Genomic DNA, 16,895 nt, shown 5'->3' with positions numbered 1-16,895 from the left:
AGTGTTGTTTTAGTCTGCAAATGGGCTTGTAAATATTTTCACCTCCTATCACTATCACTAACATCAAGTTTTTGATCAATTACAAATAATGCATTTTGTTTATCAAAGGAACGTTTTATTCAAAACTGCAAAGATTGAACTGAAAACTGTTATATGTAAAGGAGGTTGAATGTCAGTAAAACCAGTAAAGAAAAGTTGACGGTTTACTTATTTACCTAAGTACTCAGCCTCTTACATCAGTGGAAGAACTTGGTGGAAACACTTTTGGCAGCAATCACTGCTGAGTGTTTAGGCAGGTCTCTATTGGCTTTATACAGTGGGGTGGTGTAATGCTTTTCCATTCAGCCTGGCAAAATTGCCATTTTTTACAAGCTCATTGGGGATCATTGATGAACTACATTCTTCAAGTCTCACCATAAAGCTTGTATCGGACTCAAGTCAGCATTTTGACTAGGCCACTCAAAGCCATTCACTCTTTTTGTCAAATTATTCCAGTGTGGCTTTGGCCTTGTACCATGGGTTATCACCCCTTTGAAATGTGAATTTTCAGTGCAGTTTTAGATTCCTGGTTGATTCAAGAAGGATTATTTCCCAGAGGATTCCTCTGTGGTGTGCTCCACCTATTTTCCTCTCTGTACTGACAAGTTTCAAATTTGTTAATCATGAATCAGAAGCATCCCAGAACCATGATGCTGCCGCAATGCTTGACAGTTGTCAGCAGCCGGAAGTTGCTTTGCATTTAGAGTAAAAAAAAAGTCTGTCGCAAGCCCAACAAAGCACACCACTCATTCAAGCTATTTTTCAGTTTACGCTCTTTTCTCGCCATTAACCCACACAGACCCACTTTTTATAGCAACATAGCAACGATTTTTTTATTGTCCCTCTTTGTTGGCATAGTATCATAACGACTACATATACACGTATTCGACATTCTGCTAGGAACCATTGTTTCGAGCACCCTAGTTTTCCTGCGGATGTTTTTACAGAGAACAACGTTCCTACCGTGTCACGGCTAATTCCGTCTGAACATGGCGGAGTACTTGCAGGTTGTTCGGAGGGCTGTGGGACAGTTGCGAGGTCATGGGGGTGTTCGCGGTGCTATTTTGCAATTACTCAGGTTAAATATCTTTATGATGCATTTTCTTACGGCTAAATAAGAAAATTAAGTTCTAAGATTGCAATAATAATAATCTAATAACCTTATAATTGACCTTTTCTACGGCTTGAGATGTTGTTGCTATGTAGCTATAAAACCAATATTGATGTATTTCTTGATATTTAATAACACCATTCCTAGGAAACCGAGAAATGCCAATTTTGCCACACAATTGTGTCTTTTAGGTGGTGTTGGTGGACGCGATGGATTGATTCACTTGTCGGTTTCATGAACAACATAGCTATAACTTGTTCTGAGAAGCGTTCCAATTAAAACTGTATACAAGCTATTAGCCGAGACCAATGTGAATACTAACCGTTTACGAATAAAAAAAAAACAAATTTGTCAACCTAGTTAGGGTTCATGAATTCTGGGGGATTTTGAAGCTTTTTTTTATATTGCCTGGAGCTAATGCATTAAATTGTAGTGTTATGCTTTACAGAGTAAACGATATGAAGACTGGAACTCTTGTTGGAGTAGACAAATATGGGAACAAGTACTATGAAGACAATCGGTACTTCTTTGGTAAGCCCAGAACTGTGCAGCTTTTTGTCTAACCTACTCACAGACATGCCTTGTCAGTAAAATAAGAAGAAATGTTTAGTCTGTAAAGAAAAAATAGTGAGAGAGGAAATATTTTTAAATATAAATCTATGAAATAAGAAAAGGCTTGGCTGGGCAAGTTGCATTTGCAGGTTATGTGGATTCCTGAAGCTTCAGGATGCATGTACAGTAGATGTATAATGTTCCGCATGGTTAGTTAGAATTGCTGCCTGGCCTCAATTCTGGACCTCACATCCTATCTGCATGGAGCTTGTTTCCCCCATGTTCACATGGGTTTCCTCTGACTGCCCTGGTTCCCTCCCACAGTCCAAAGACATACTGGTAGGTTAATTGGCTTCTGGGAAAATTGCCCCTGTTGTGTGTGGCTGTGTGTGCCCTGAAGTGGACTGGTGTCCCGTCCAGGGTGTATCGTGCCTTGCACCCATTGCTTACCAGGATAGGCTCAGGCTCCCCTGTGGCCCTGTACTGGGTGAAGCGGTTAGAAAATGGATGGATGGGATGCTTCCTTCTTTTGGGTGGGGGTCTGTATTTGAGAACTATTCTTTTAATTTCTAACTAAAACAAGGACCAAATCTTGTTCAGGTGACAGCTGGAGGATGAGCAGAGGGCATCTCTCTTTAGGAAGAACCTGTACTATGCTCCTTATTTCCTATTCTGTCCATTAAATGTGTATTGCTCCAATTGAAAATAAAAGTCTTTACTGTAACCCAACAAGGTGTGGGTTTCAATCCTTACAAGCACATCAGCTGTAAGCTGGAATCTCCTATTATGTGAAGGTAGGGGTATTTCTTTTATTCTTTTTTCTGTGATTTAGGTCGCCACAGATGGGTGATTTACACTGAAGAAATGAACGGGAAAAAAACTCTCTGGGACGTAGATGGTAGCATGGTCCCCCCTGAATGGTAATTTAGCAAACAAGACTCTCTTTTCAGTGTGTTTTAGACTGGTGTTTAAATATGAAGGGGGTTTAAGATCCATTTTGTTTGCTTTATCAAATTGTTGACGGCTGTATCCAATCACACAAAAGGCCATGGTACACTACAATTCAACACTTATCTTTCGGCATTCAAAAAGTCTTTCAGTGAATTACATTGCACAGTCCTTGCCCCTCAGTATATCAATTTGTTGGTCTATTTTGATCTTTTGTGGATAACAAAAATCACAATGTAAATATCTCTGTGAGGCCTGGAGTCATTCATCAACCTTTTTTATATTTCCTAATCTGTTGATTGAAAAATGGTTTTAAATCAAGCGCTAGTCAAAAAAAGCCATCTTTAGACTTCTGTTGGGAGCATGTAGGTGGAGAGGTGAGAGAGCCCGATTTTGGGAACGTCCTGTTCCATGATGATAATAATAATAATAATAAACTTTATTTTATATAGCGCCTTTAAAGGTGGCTTCTTAAAGCGCTTTACAGAATGACAACAACAATAACTAAAAAGAATACACAAGATAAAACACAATTACAATATACAGAGGAGACCGTGGATGGTGGTACTAAGAAAAGCAGAGGGGTGAAGAATGGAACAAGTTAAGTAAAGGCTCTTCTAAAGAAAGGTTTTGAGTCTGAATTTGAAGGAGTTTAGAGAAGGTGACTCTCTGATATCCTTTGGCAAAGAGTTCCAGAGCTTGGGGGCATAACAGGAGTAGGCCCTGTCACCCATACAATGTAGGCGGGCTTGGAGGGCAGATATAGGAGAGCAGAATTAGAAGAGCGAAGGTTGTGAGGTGGGGAGTAGGGCAATAATAGTCCAGACAGGTACTGAGGTGCCAAGGTGCCAAGCCATGCAGAGCCTTGTGGGTGAGCATGAGGATTTTAAAGTCCACACGGAATTTGACAGGAAGCCAGTGCAAGGACTCCAGGATGGGAGTAATGTGATCATTTGCACTAAACCTGGTCAGGATTCTGGCTGCTGAATTTTGGACATACTGCAGTTTGTTCAAAGTAGATTTAGATACTCCAGCAAGTAGAGCATTACAGTAGTCAATTCGAGAGAACACAAATGTGTTGATCAGTTTTTAAGCCACAGTTAGTGATGGTATAGGGCACAGTCTAGCGATATTTCTGAGGTGAAAAAAATGATGATGATGTGAGACACAGCTGGTCTGTACCACACGGGGGAGCTCTTTACTTTATTCATACCCACGAATACAGCAAACTCAGGTTTCCTCCTTGTCATTTTCCTTTCTACAGGCATCGCTGGCTGCACTCCATCTCTGACGAGCCACCAACAACGCACCCTCCAGTCCCCCGCAAGTTTATCTGGGAGAACCACAAGTTTAATGTGAGTGGCACACCAGCTCAGTATGTACCTTACTCCACCACCCGCAAGAAGATTCACGAGTGGGTCCCTCCACAGGTATCCAGCAGGGGTGAAACCATATAGCTGGAACAAGAACTCTTATTTCCAAATGTCCTCGCTGATACTCTGTTCTTCGCAATAAGTGTGATGTCTCATAACGACAATAAAGTTACAATGAAGCTGTGTGACTGATTCTTCTAGTTACTCTTCTGAAAAACATTTTGGGAGACCCCTTGCAAGTAACTTATGAGATATTTTAGTGGTGATTTAAGAAAGATTTTCAGTGCCGTTTCTTGCACATTATATTCAGGGTCTTTCCAGGGAAAAACACCTAAATTCCATATAAATTTAAAATAGTGATTAGATCCCTAAATAAAGGCAATGTTCAGTTGGAGCAGCGTTTAAGGATAACTTTTAAATATTATGTAATATACTGATTTTTCTACAAACAAAAGTTCTCTCAGTTCCTGTAGTTGTTCACATTCAAAATATGTAGTCATATTGAAACAAACGTGTCCTTTCATTACTGTGATAATGTTACACAGTACTAAATTCTGCTAAATAATCAACTGAAATTTTCTTACCAGTATAATGTTTTGCCTGAATGTGTTTAAAATTTGAGTGTGGAATGTTTTTGTTTGAATTCAGCCCATGTTTTTATTAGAAAAGATGGAATTTTGTATAATTATGAAATACATTTGCTTTATTAAATTTTTGACAGTTGTGTCCAATCACAGAGTTCAACACTTATCTTTCGGCATTCAAAAAGTCTTTCAGTGAATTACATTGCACAGTCCTTGCCCTCCAGCAGATCAATTTGTCATTCGTTACAGACAAAAAGAGCATTTCCAAACTCATGTTGTACAGAAAACAACTAGGACTGCAAGGAACCAGGATTTCAAAGAATTGAAAGGCACAATTTTGATTGAAGGTCATTGTACTGTCATGATGCGTAAGGTGTGATCACGAGCGAGCGTTTCTTAATTTAGCATATTTATGTTAAAAATATCTATCTTTTACTGCTGAATGAGCTGATGCATTTTAGCAACAGGTATGACCTCTTTCAGCAAGAAAGGGTTTTAATAGAGAAATGTTCCCTGCTCCACTGAAAACCAATGTGGTGCTGTTCTTCTCTGTAGAGAGTCAAATGTGTATAACGATTTGTACCTTATAACAGAATAGGAAACTCAGACGTGTGGCGTTAGGGCTGTCTGGTATTTTTAATATGTGAAAAGCAGTTTGCAGAGCTTATCTTCTTACTCTTGAGCTTTTTAAGGATGAAAGACATTATTCTGCTTTAGGTATGTATTCTGGGTTTGTTTTGATGTTTCAACAGAAAAAAAAAACACTGACCCTTTCCAATACAGCCATTAGTTTTGCCAACCAGTTTTTGGAACAAACTCTGTCATGCATCTCCTACTTGCATCCTAGCACTCTATTGATGTGGTTTGGACTGTAATACATTTTCCCTCTCCTCTATTACCAGCTCAATAAAATACAGTGCCTCTGGGACCCTTATTTCACTGCACAATGTAAAAGGCCATTTGGTGTTTTTAGCGTCATACAGCATTGTATTGAATTAAGAGGTGCTTTGTTTAAAAATGAAAATAGCCTTGGAATCTGCAAAGATCTATGATGCCCTGTATGAGATAAATTGTTATGGCTCTTTTCCCTGGGTGTCAGTCTTAAGCCCTGAACTGAGGTGACTCTTATTTGTTTACTGTAGTAGCAAGTAGCATGTGTGGAGCTTCACCCTGTGGGTTGACAATTTGCACTGTGTGAAGTGCTCGCGAATCTTCACAGGTTAGAGAGAATGTTTAGTTTTCATTTATATAGAAATGATTGTGTGATGGGGGAGGGGAGTGTAGTTTTTTTTATAAAAGCATGAGTTGGTTGTATTCTGAGATGAGAATTAAAAAGAATTTTAAGTCATGGAATGACTTTTTCAATCGCTTTACTGTGTCTGCAGTGCTGCATAACATTTATTCATTGGGCATTGTATTTTTCTGTTCCATGTTTCCTGCACGGTTATGTTTCATATGTTTGAAGAAGCATATTTGTGCTGGTGACATATTATGTTCATTGATGTGTTTGGTGATACCAAATTATGCCAAAGGAAGAGCTATAAACCTCAGCAATGTACTTCAAATAGATTCCCAAATTAGTAAAAGGTGTGGCAATCTGGATATCTTGGGGAGAACACAGGTGAGACTGTCTCCTGTTACTTTTATAGCAGTATCCTCAAAAGAGAGAAGTTAATTATATTTTCCTTCAGCCAAGTTTAATTGACCAGTGCATGAACTTGTCCTGTTCTGCCATTGCAAGTAATGTTCGTAATTGCTTTAGAAAAGCAGTGCATCTTGTGTTCAGTAAGGCCAGATTAGTTGCAGCTAATTTTTGTGTATGCTATGTATAACACATTATTGTTATGTATGATAATTGTGTATGTGTGACATATACTGTACCGCACTATGAACAGTAATGAAATGTTGAATACAGTCAGCCCTTGACCTTCAGTGAACTTGTTTTAGTGAACTAAACCCTTTCATGCCAAATAAAGTCTGTGAAGAGGAAATTGATTTATTGGTGTCAGCCAGTAGATCAATGTATGGGAAAGGTCATGTTTATGTCACAGGTAAGCATTGACCATCTTTTTTGACTAAGGTTTCTAAATCTCATAAGAGTTCCATACGCAGAAATGTGTGTGGAATTAGAGATAAAGAATTTTTAATAAACACAAAATCTATACTGGATGTACTGGGTATGTTAAGGGGCATATCGGAGCTGTCCCTGTGTGCTTGTGTGTCTGTGGCAATGGATTAGTGTTAGGTCTAAGGTCTAGTCCCATCTTACACTATGTACATCTGGGATAGGCTCCAGGATGCTGGATCTTTGAATGAATGCATGTACTTGGGTAGGATCAAAATAAATGTATCTTCCGAGCCACCGAATATTTTATGATGGGTGCCTGCTTTATGACCGCTTTCATGGTTTAAACAGAAATAATGAAATTGCTGAGGAGTGATTTGGCAGATGCAACCATACATACACATTATGTTGCAGCAAAACATGAAACTAGAAGTTTTATACTGTAGATTATTTCAATATTCCCTTAGCACTATCCCAAAACACTTCAATAAGTGCATTGAATAAAGGGTTTAAATATTTAGGGACTTCATATTTACTGAAATGTACTGTTCATATGTGAAATATACACGTGAATTTATTGTAAGGGTGAGCAAATTAACAAAAAATGTAACGTTTCTACCTTTATAATGATCCGTCCCCACTGTGCTCCTGTTTTAGAGGATTGGTCTGTTCAGAGCACTGGGATGCATATCTGAAATAAGAGACAAATGCTTTAATTCAGACTATACCTGGAGTCAGTTACAAAATATTGAGAGTGGAGGGTGGTAAACAAAATTATTTTAAAAGGACAAGTCCTAAGTCTTCTAATGAGTCTCCAAAAAACATTTTGTTTTAATTTGGAGAGTCCGAGTTAAAACTGTATAGATGTGAAATTCGAAAACATCTTCAGATGCATGCACACGTCCTCTGTAGCCAGCCCTGAAGGATATGACTATTCGTAAATGTAATTAGCTTACAGAGTTGTATCCTGTTTGTTCGATGTACAGCATTGACAGTGTTCGTTTCATGGTTGGCCAACTTGTACAAACAGAATAAGAAAAGCTTTCTGCTTAGCAGAGCAATCAATAATCCGTTATCTGCAAATGAGAGAAACAAATGGAAAACATTTTGTTTTAGAGGTGATTGGGAGTTCTCTGTATTTTCTTTGCAAAAGGCATGTGTCAATGCAGTAGAGTAAACTAGAGTGTAGGATGACAGTTAGCTCTCAAAACATCTAATGTGCTAGCCGGAAATCTAATACAGCATGTTTCCTGTCGTATCCTTCAAGCTGTTTTATAACCTTCCACCACCTTGCCATCCTAGTGGTTTCTTGGCAAACACCTTACAGGGATCTTCATGATCAGCCTGCTTGTGATAAGCTTGCTCTCCCCCTTCTACTGTTGAAGGCCTACAAAATGAATCCAAGGAATATGTGCATATAAAATGGGTTACAGTTAAATAGTAGGGTGTTGTCTTGATGTCTTGTGCTTCAGTAAATCGGCAATATCTCGGAATACACATTAAACAGTTTCAGAGGCCTTCTCAGAGTCTCATTATGGCTGATGTTCCTTCATTGTGGACAGTCTTTTTTCAGTAGATATTGGTCTTAAAAAACACATCCAGATAGCCATGTCAGTTTAAGTCAGTGTGTCTTGCAAAACATTGGAGCTACGCAAGTTTCACTTGCTTGTTGAAAAAATATTGTAACGCATACGGCCGACATTACAGGTTGTGCGAGCCGGCTTACTAGCGCGGTGACGTCACCGCCCTTCCCTGTGAATAGCAGGGACCTCAGCTGCCAGGCTGAAGGAAGATCTCCCTTTAGCTCAGCTGGCTAGTTCCCTGTTGAGTGATGCCGGAGGCCTGGGTTTGAGTCCCCTGTGGTGGGTTGCCAACCTGAGGCGGCAGCGGCGAGGGCACATACCCACGTGATCCTGAAAGTGCTACAGTATGTACTAGAATTTCTAACCTGTAAGAGTGCTGTTTAAAGGACATACAGATGTATGTCCTGGCACTGCAGGAACAGATTGTTTTGTCTTCGTGTTATCAATGATTTTACTATGGCGTGCTTATGAAATATTTGTTTCTTTGCTTTCTGACTTTTTGTAATACATTAACAATTGTGCACAGCTCTGTGGAATTGTATACTTCAGCAGTATTAAATGTTTTTTGGAAAGTTACATAAGTGTTGTGAAGCTTACCAAAACATTCTAATAACTGCTGAAGTTTGTAACTCCACAGAATGTAATACATATTATTTTTCAATTTTAGAATTTACTGTGTAACTCACTGTGTGATCGGTCATCTTTTACATAAAGATGTCACTAAATTAAATTGCCAGTTGTCTTACCTCAGCTCCCAGCCATGCTGCTTCTATCCACGTGGAGAGAATGAGGAAGCACAAACCAACCTGCCCTTTGGACCTTCATGCTTTCTAATGCATACAAGCTCTGTAGTGAGGCTCAGGAGGGACCAATCTGATTGGAGGAGGAGTGTGACATCTCAGTGACATCACCATCGTGAGTCTGCCGGTACCTGCAGGAAAGTTACAGGGGCCACTGTGTCACTGGGGCAGTGATATTAACAGTATAATGAATGTATATGTAAGGATATTAGTTGGTGCTACTGGTGGGCAGTATAGACGGTATATGGTATATAGAAATATGTGCCACGATATGGATTTGGCTATACCGTTTATACCGGTAGAGAATGGATTTTGATGTTTAAATAGATTCCCCCGCCATCGTCGCTAAACAGGGTTTGGAAATTTTTACAATTGACCCGTCATAGTTTAAAATTCTGCCGTATTTTAGCTCCAATTACGTGACGTGACCCGGCCTCTGACTCATAACATCTGGATCACTATGGAGTGTAGTCACTGCCTTGAATTTTATGACAGTGAACACCAGGGTCAATACTGGGATGTGTACTGTGGCATGAAATTTACTTTATAGTGTCAGGGAAAGAAGTGGAGTTAATAGCCTTTTACCTGAGATGCTTTGGACAATTAGCTGATTACCACTGATGCAAAATGTGCTGATTACACCCAACTTATACAATCTTGTACAACTACCTTATCTTAGATGATTAAATTTACAGGAATTGTATAATTACATAAACTACAGCTGGCATTTTAACAGAGAATAAATATGTTTGAAAGTTCCGTTCAGGAATTGTGTTACAGATATGCTAACAATCCATCCATCAATTATCTAGCCACTTTATCCAGTAGAGAGAACCTGTCTCAGCAAGCAACAAGTGCAAGGCAGGTACACCCTGGATGACACACCAGTCCATCACAGGGCAGACAGATACCAACACACTCAGACCAGGGCCAGTTTTCCCAGAAGCCAATTAACCTACCAGTATAGATTTAGACTTTGGGAGCAATCTGCAGCACCCAGAAGAAACCCACACAAACAGGGGGAGAACATAATAGCACAGATAGCACCCCAGGAATTGAACCCAGGGCCCCAGTTCTGCAAGTCAGCCCCATACAGAATTATACAGTATTATGCATATGTTATTACAAATCACATTCCTGTACTTTTTGACTTTTTGAGACAAGTCTTTCTACAGTTGTTTAGAATGAAATATAAGCACAGTGAAAAAAACTCTGTGTTGTTAAAAGCCACAGTTCTTTCTAAAAAGCTGCAGGGGGGCTTTTGTGTACAACATAAAAGTTTATTTTTCAGTCAACTCTTAGCATGCAACTCTTAGCATGTTTCAAAATAGTTCAGGTACTGTAGGTAGCATGCATAGGCTGCAGATGAACAAGTAAAAGTTTATTCCATGTTTATTCCAAGAAAAGAAACACGACGTTTAGGCTGTGGAGCCCTACTCTTCTTCTTCTAACACATCTGAAGAAGGCTGCACAGCCGAAATTTTGTGTTTTTCTTCTCTTTTCAGCATGGAATAAACCTTTTACTTCTTCTTTTGTAGAATTGTGTTTCTTTTTGTGCTTCTTTTTTAATATAGCCTACCTCTATATTGCTTCTCTGTTGATCTTTAGGCAGTGTGAGGAGAGATGGCTTGGGAGTCGTGTGGATGTCGTGACAAAAAGCAACATGATAGCTGAACACAGGGAGCAAATCAGTGCCCTTCGCCTTGTGGGCTCCTTTGCTTGCTCCTATTATCAAGTGGTACGGGAAACATGCTGACCATCAGTGGAACACTGCAGACTTGCTGTGTCACATGCTGAAATGCACTTATCAAATCAATGTTGATACCAGTGCATGTCTCATGTGTGATTTTTGTAGTGGTCCTGCACACCCTCAACAAGCCTATAACATTGTTTTTCAGGCTTTTTCTTTGCTTAGTTAATCAATAATGATTGAATTACAATTATGTGACAATATCTCTGTTTGAAACTGACCTGGAGTATTATAATCTTCCTGTTGCTGTTTTCAGATCAATTAGGGAGCTTATCTACAAAAAATAAAGTCTGGATGGCTCCCTCGATTCGCCCATGTGGGTTATGTTTAATAGCATTTGTTTATCTCTGAAAGGGGAAGGAAAGGCTTTTTCAGCAGCACAGGAAAGTGATTTCCTTAACGCCCTTCCATTGCGAGCTAAACTATGAAAAGATGCAGAGTTCAAGTCAAAATAAGCATGGACTTCCACACATACTTTGACCTAGATGGAAAAAGGACAAGAAATGAAGAAACACTATGGTGTTGTTCCACAGATACATGTCTCAGAGGTATGTCTCCCTATTCCTTTTGGCATCTTACTAAATCAGGCTTCTGTTCAAGCATTAAACTTAAGAACTTGCACTGTGTCTGTGGATAAATAGCTAAGTTCTAGCTGCAATTTAAAGCAAATTCCAGACTGTTTACTGCTGTAATTGAAACAACACTAAAATCATTGAAGTTCAGAAAGACATATGTAATATTGTAGCTGTCGTACTCACACGAGACAGTGAGACTCCGGGACTCGGTATGCTATACAAGTTGTGATCTGTGTAGCATGGAGTGAGGGGTGCTTCTTCATTGAAAGAGGCTCATGTACTGTAGCAGGTGAAGACGCCTCTTCTTTCATCTTGTGTTACCCTCCCAGGGAGATATAAAAAAAGGAGAAAACCAGACCCATGCTCTTTTTTAGCACAGTCTTTAAGAATGACCTTTGTCAGTGTGCACACCTACTGAAGTGCTCTGCCTGCTTCCCAAGTTTTGTTTTAAAACTTTTTCTTCATTTTTATACTCTGTCTTATTTTGGATTGTGTCTGAAACCTGGGGGGTACTAACAGCCTTGTAAGCATCCAACACCCACCGAATCATCTGGTTTCTCCACATTGCTGTGGGAGCAGGAACTACTGTATGTGACACTAGACAGTCAGGACATGTTGCGCAAAGAGGAAGTAAAACCTTCGTGTCACAGTGGAGGGTCAGCTGACAGCAGGCTGGGGAGAGGGTTCAGGCGCCACGGCCACAACCACAAGAGTGGCTGGCTGTAGCAGCCTGACTGCCAAGTGTCAGAGTATGCCAAGGTTTGATACTGTGGGCAGCTTTTCAGAGTGTCTGGACAGACCCCACTGAGCAGTGGTAGACCTGCTGGGAGTCTTCCTGCTGGTGACAGCAGGGTCTTGAGTGGAGACCAGTCTTCTTCAGGTGCTATGAAGGTGCAGCCGAAACGTTGTGTTTCCTTTCTTTTCAGCATGGAATAAACCCGCTACCTGTTCCTTTGCAGCCTACGCATGCTGACGCAGCTACCTCCTTGAGCTACTTCTTCAGGGGCTAGTCTGACTCTGCCAAACCAAGTGGGTAGGGAAAGGAGACTTAGTAGTCCCTCCTACCTGTGCGGAAATATCTTGATCTCCAGTGTAGCACAGTATGCTGCTGTGCCAGCAGCAGAGAAGGGATTCAGTGTTTGATGGAATTGTGCTAAAGGGAAGTGGGTCAGGTCCAGCTTGAGATGCAGGTGAGAGCAAATTGTTGGAGAAAGAAGATGGCACGGCTGGTCGAGTCCCTGCAGGGCCTGGTCCTGCAGGAGCTTCTGGATGAAAGTGGTGAGGTGGTATTATGATTGGACACCCTGGCGCATCCCCGGGCTGTCCAGGCTGACATGACCATGGGGAGTGGTCAGGCAGGGACCAGGAATGTTAGTCTTGATAAGGGTAGAAGTGGCGGCTGAGGCACATAGAGCATCTGCTGCAGGGGAAACCAAGCTCACCACTTCCTTGGCTGCCAAGGCCAGCTATGCCAGGCTGTGCTGGAGGATATGGGAGAAACTTTAGGCATTTCAGTACATTGCAATTCAATATTTTTTATGTTAGACTTCGACTTAACAACATTATCTCAGTTCCGGTTCTTTTGTGCTTATTCGGGAAACATGAGAGTTTTCCTTTTGCTGCATCAGTGGTTGCATTCAATCAGAAGTTGAATCTTTAGAGTTAAATACCTGGAGTTCTTTGAAAAACATTGTTTCAGAATATATCATGTTTGTCAAGCTTTTGCTGGTAAGATAAGAGGGGATTCTGTGAAAAATGCTCCTGTCACTGCAGGAAACAGTGGTCATTATTATAGTAATGATGACATAGCAAGTTTAGTCATGCAAAAACTGTTCCTTATTTTATTTAAAGGAATTGGGGTATTCCACATCTGTAAATGTTTTTTTGACATTATTTCAAAACACAGGGCATCAGTTTATTTTTCAGTCTGTGTGGGTCAGCTAGTGGCTCAGCAGTTTTCCAAATCCTGTGAACTGCAGTTTCAGCTGCAGCCTTGTGAAAACACAACCAACCACAAACTGCAAAAGATGTGTCAGGTTAGAAACACAGTGTGACCCCAAGAAAAAACTTTGACATCCTGTCTTGATAAGTTTTATTCTGAACGTGCAGCGGGGACTGTGACATTACCAGCACCCGAAGACCAACACTGCCAATGTTGGTTTAGTTAGTTTTTTCATATTTTAAATGTTCTGTCTCTTCCTTTCGGACCCCTCTGACATCCAATTTTTTATTATCGGTCTTCTCTCAGGGAAAACTGAAGAAGCTTTTTCCTTCTGCTGGTCTTATCTATCTCTTTTACATTCCTGTCATGAGTCTTTACACTCAGTGGACCTTCTCACTAACTCATTAGCCTCTATCTTCATTAATCACCAGGCACTAGAGCATTCGTATTCACTCTGTGATGCACAGCTTCTTGTACATGCTCTTCACTCTCTTGTCGTTGTTAATCACCACATCTTCACAAACAACCAGTAACTCTTCTCCCTGCTGACTGTTGTGGGAGATCCTGTGTGGCCAGTGACACCTCCCTGTACCCAACACATTGCATCCCTGACGCAGCAGCAGCTGGTTTGTTGTTTTCCCATTCTTACACCCCCTGAGACCACCAGTCTGTCTGCTGATGGTAAGACCGCAAGAGTACTCTTGTCATCTTGAGTCCTAGCTCTCTCAGCTCTGGAGACAAGGTGCACCACTATCTTGCCAAGTGATGCTCCACTCCAGCAGTCAGCCCCAGTTCTGTCCTGTTCCTTGACAGAGTGTTTCAACCTCAAACAAACTGCCAGCCTTTAGGAATGTAGGACACTCTTTGTCCCTCACCTTTGGGACTTCTGGGCAAGCAGCTCCTAGCTTCACCTTTGGGTCTTTTGGGATTGCTGTACACTACCTTCCTTATCTTCTTTAGTCTTTAGGTAGTTCACAACAATCCCATTCCTAGCTACCATGCAGCCCTGTGGCCATCTGTGGCCCCTCAGTATAGGCTAGGCTGTATTTTCTCAAGCATCCCTAGCTCACTCACAGGCCTGTAAAACAGCTCAGTCCTTTGCTAATGAATAATCCCCTCTAGAGCTCTCACTCTCCCTCCATCCAAGCTGAAGACTAGAGTAGTCCAAACCTTAGCTGGATTTGTAAACCTCTTAATTGGCCCAGAGGCGGGGCGACTTCCATGCTGAGCACTATACTGCCGGCACCTTTCCCTGACATGGAATATCACTCCCTTTGAATGCTACTTACTCAATCAGAGAGTGTACCACATTCTACCGGCTTTTTTTTCCCCCATTAATGGGTGACTGTCTCTCAAAACCAGCTCTCATTACCTCAAGGGGACATTTCGGTTTCGAGCTCAGTTGCAGATAGCATGTCTCCCTAGCAATTAGAACATATAGCCCCGGGCTGTTCCGAGCAACTGGTGAATTTTGAGTTTGGTTTACAGCATGGGTTAAAGGACTGGGTTTGAATGCTATGCATGTAGGTTCATGCCATGCAGGTATACTCTAGTAGACTTTAAGAAGGACACCAGCTTGAGGCTGAGCCACTGTCTGGAACAGTGGGCTGGTGTGCCCTGACAGGAAAGCATTGCAAAAATGGGGAATTCTGTTTGTGGTGTGACCCCTGCGTCACTGTGATAAATTCCGCTCTACTCTGTCACAGGATTTTCTGTAGATGGATTTTGCCATAAATCATGCCAAATCCCCCCCCACACACACTTTTTTTTTTCCTTTGACAGTTCATTTAAACAGAAAAGAATGTGCAATGAGAAATGTAAACTCAAAACAGCAAACGGAAGATGAATAGTCCTCAGGGGACGGGACAGGCTGCTGCATCAGCAATCAGAGGAAGCAGTGAAGCCAGAACCGAATGCATACTGGCTAAGAAAAGATAACGCTTCCCTCACCAGTGTCTCAAGTGTCTCACTGCAGGTTCATTGTAAATGGTAGAAACCGGCAGTAAATGCCTCTTACATGCTTACATGGCAGAATATCGAATTGTCTCTGATTTAATACCTTATTCTAAGTATTGCTTATTGATTTATGTTTGTTAAATGTTTAAGTATTTGAGCGAATGCCTATGATCTCCAATAAAATACGATCCAATTCCTTATAGAAATCAAATACATTGAATTGACTCCTAAATCAAATAATTTCTTTTAAAGGTGACCTTTGCCTATATAAGGCTATTATTATCATTACTCCATAAGCTAACTCAGGTGCCAAGGATGTAAAAACGGCTTTTCAAACGTTGTGCAGAGCAGCTTCCAGGATGAAGTGTGACATTCTATTTGAAACAGAATCTGTTACACGTTTATGAAAGTCAAGCACCTGATTCCCCACCGCAATGCTTTCAAATAATGTGTCATTCCTTTTATATTTAATATATAAAATATTTTCAGGATCTTATAGCAATCTTCATTATTGCGAAATTGCACAAGTACTGATGCTGGCAGTGTGCAAAAAAACATTTGTCTCCATCTTCTTCTTTCACCTGAAATAAACAATATGTGCAGAGTGCACAACAAAAACAACTTTTGCATGTTTTAAGGCTTCTCACTCATGTAGGTGGACAGAAGCATGCTCCTGGTGAGCTGTACTGTTGTTGCTTCAAACAACTTGAGCAAGTTCAAACAGTTTAACATGTCTACTTTCGGTCTGATTCTAATTTCTTTCAGATATTTGCTATGCTGCAATTCCTTTCCACATTCTGCAAACACACAGCTCAGCATATTCCATTTAAAACTACAGTGCTCTCTGCTGTGACTTCTTTATCTGTAATGTCTGGACACAATGCCTCTTAAACAAGACCGTGGTTTTCTTTCTGTCACATACTAGCAGATGTTAAACACCAGAAAGGGAAAACTCACTTGTTAACATACAGAAAATAACCTTCAGGCAGGTTGTTAAGAATGTAAAAGACAGTCAAGGAATAGAAAACAAAGTGTAAAGTGAGGGGGTGAACATTGGGGATTGAACCTTAATTGTGTACACTCCGAGCAAACAGACTATTACATCATGAAAGGGCCTGGACTGATGGTTACAGGAGTTGCCCTGCTGCTGTGTGCATCTTGGAAATTGTAAAGCATACAAATGTCATTTTTATTCCCCACCTAGTAAACTATATTGTATAGCAAAAAATTGAGTTTTTTTTTCTTATGTATCAGTACAGCATTTGACACAGTGCTGATATACTGCTTCTCTTTCAAATTTTTTTGGATTATTTTTTCCTCTGCAGTAATTATTGGTTGTTCCAGGAATTTATCTCCTGTGTTGGTTATATCGCAAAACTGGATTAAAAAAAAATTCTACGTTCAGTAAAATATCTGCCCATCCAACCAATTTCTAACCACATCATCCAGTATAGAGTTGTGGGGAAGCCCGAGCCAATCCTAGCAAGCAAGTGGGTCAAATAAAGCAGGATACACCCTGGATGGGATGCCAGTCCATTGCAGGGCACACACACATAACACAGACACGCACACATTCATAGTAGTGCTAGTATTACCAGAAGCCAATTTGCCTACCAG

At 40.7% G+C, this 16,895-nt stretch overlaps 2 protein-coding genes and 1 long non-coding RNA gene across 3 annotated transcripts in view; 2 read left to right on the top strand and 1 right to left on the bottom strand.

Moving 5' to 3' along the window:
• Window positions 1-1,007: 1,007 nt before the first annotated feature.
• Window positions 1,008-4,208, top strand: ndufa12 (NADH:ubiquinone oxidoreductase subunit A12). Its single transcript, XM_006633363.3, has 4 exons — window positions 1,008-1,117; window positions 1,599-1,681; window positions 2,535-2,622; window positions 3,915-4,208. The coding sequence occupies exons 1-4, from the start codon at window positions 1,029-1,031 to the stop codon at window positions 4,105-4,107; spliced, it is 453 nt and encodes a 150-aa protein (XP_006633426.2). The 5' UTR covers window positions 1,008-1,028; the 3' UTR covers window positions 4,108-4,208.
• Window positions 4,209-7,288: 3,080 nt separating this feature from the next.
• Window positions 7,289-11,648, bottom strand: LOC138240827 (uncharacterized). The gene is made up of 3 exons (XR_011190091.1): window positions 11,564-11,648; window positions 9,002-9,186; window positions 7,289-7,363 (listed from the first exon to the last, which is right to left on the bottom strand). It is a non-coding gene; the product is annotated as an uncharacterized lncRNA (long non-coding RNA).
• The window catches only part of tmcc3 (transmembrane and coiled-coil domain family 3), a 63,194-nt gene continuing 57,361 nt past the window's right edge, over window positions 11,063-16,895 (top strand). The window contains exon 1 of the mRNA XM_015352307.2: window positions 11,063-11,353. Within this exon, the coding sequence (XP_015207793.1) occupies window positions 11,291-11,353 (63 nt within the window). The 5' untranslated portion in view covers window positions 11,063-11,290. The remainder of the gene's footprint in view (window positions 11,354-16,895) is intronic.

This window comes from Lepisosteus oculatus, chromosome 7 (assembly GCF_040954835.1).
Source record: "Lepisosteus oculatus isolate fLepOcu1 chromosome 7, fLepOcu1.hap2, whole genome shotgun sequence".
In the NCBI taxonomy this organism is placed as follows: Eukaryota; Metazoa; Chordata; class Actinopteri; order Semionotiformes; family Lepisosteidae; genus Lepisosteus; species Lepisosteus oculatus.
Note: the sequence above shows the minus strand (reverse complement) of the source record. Positions and strands in the feature narration are given on the sequence as shown.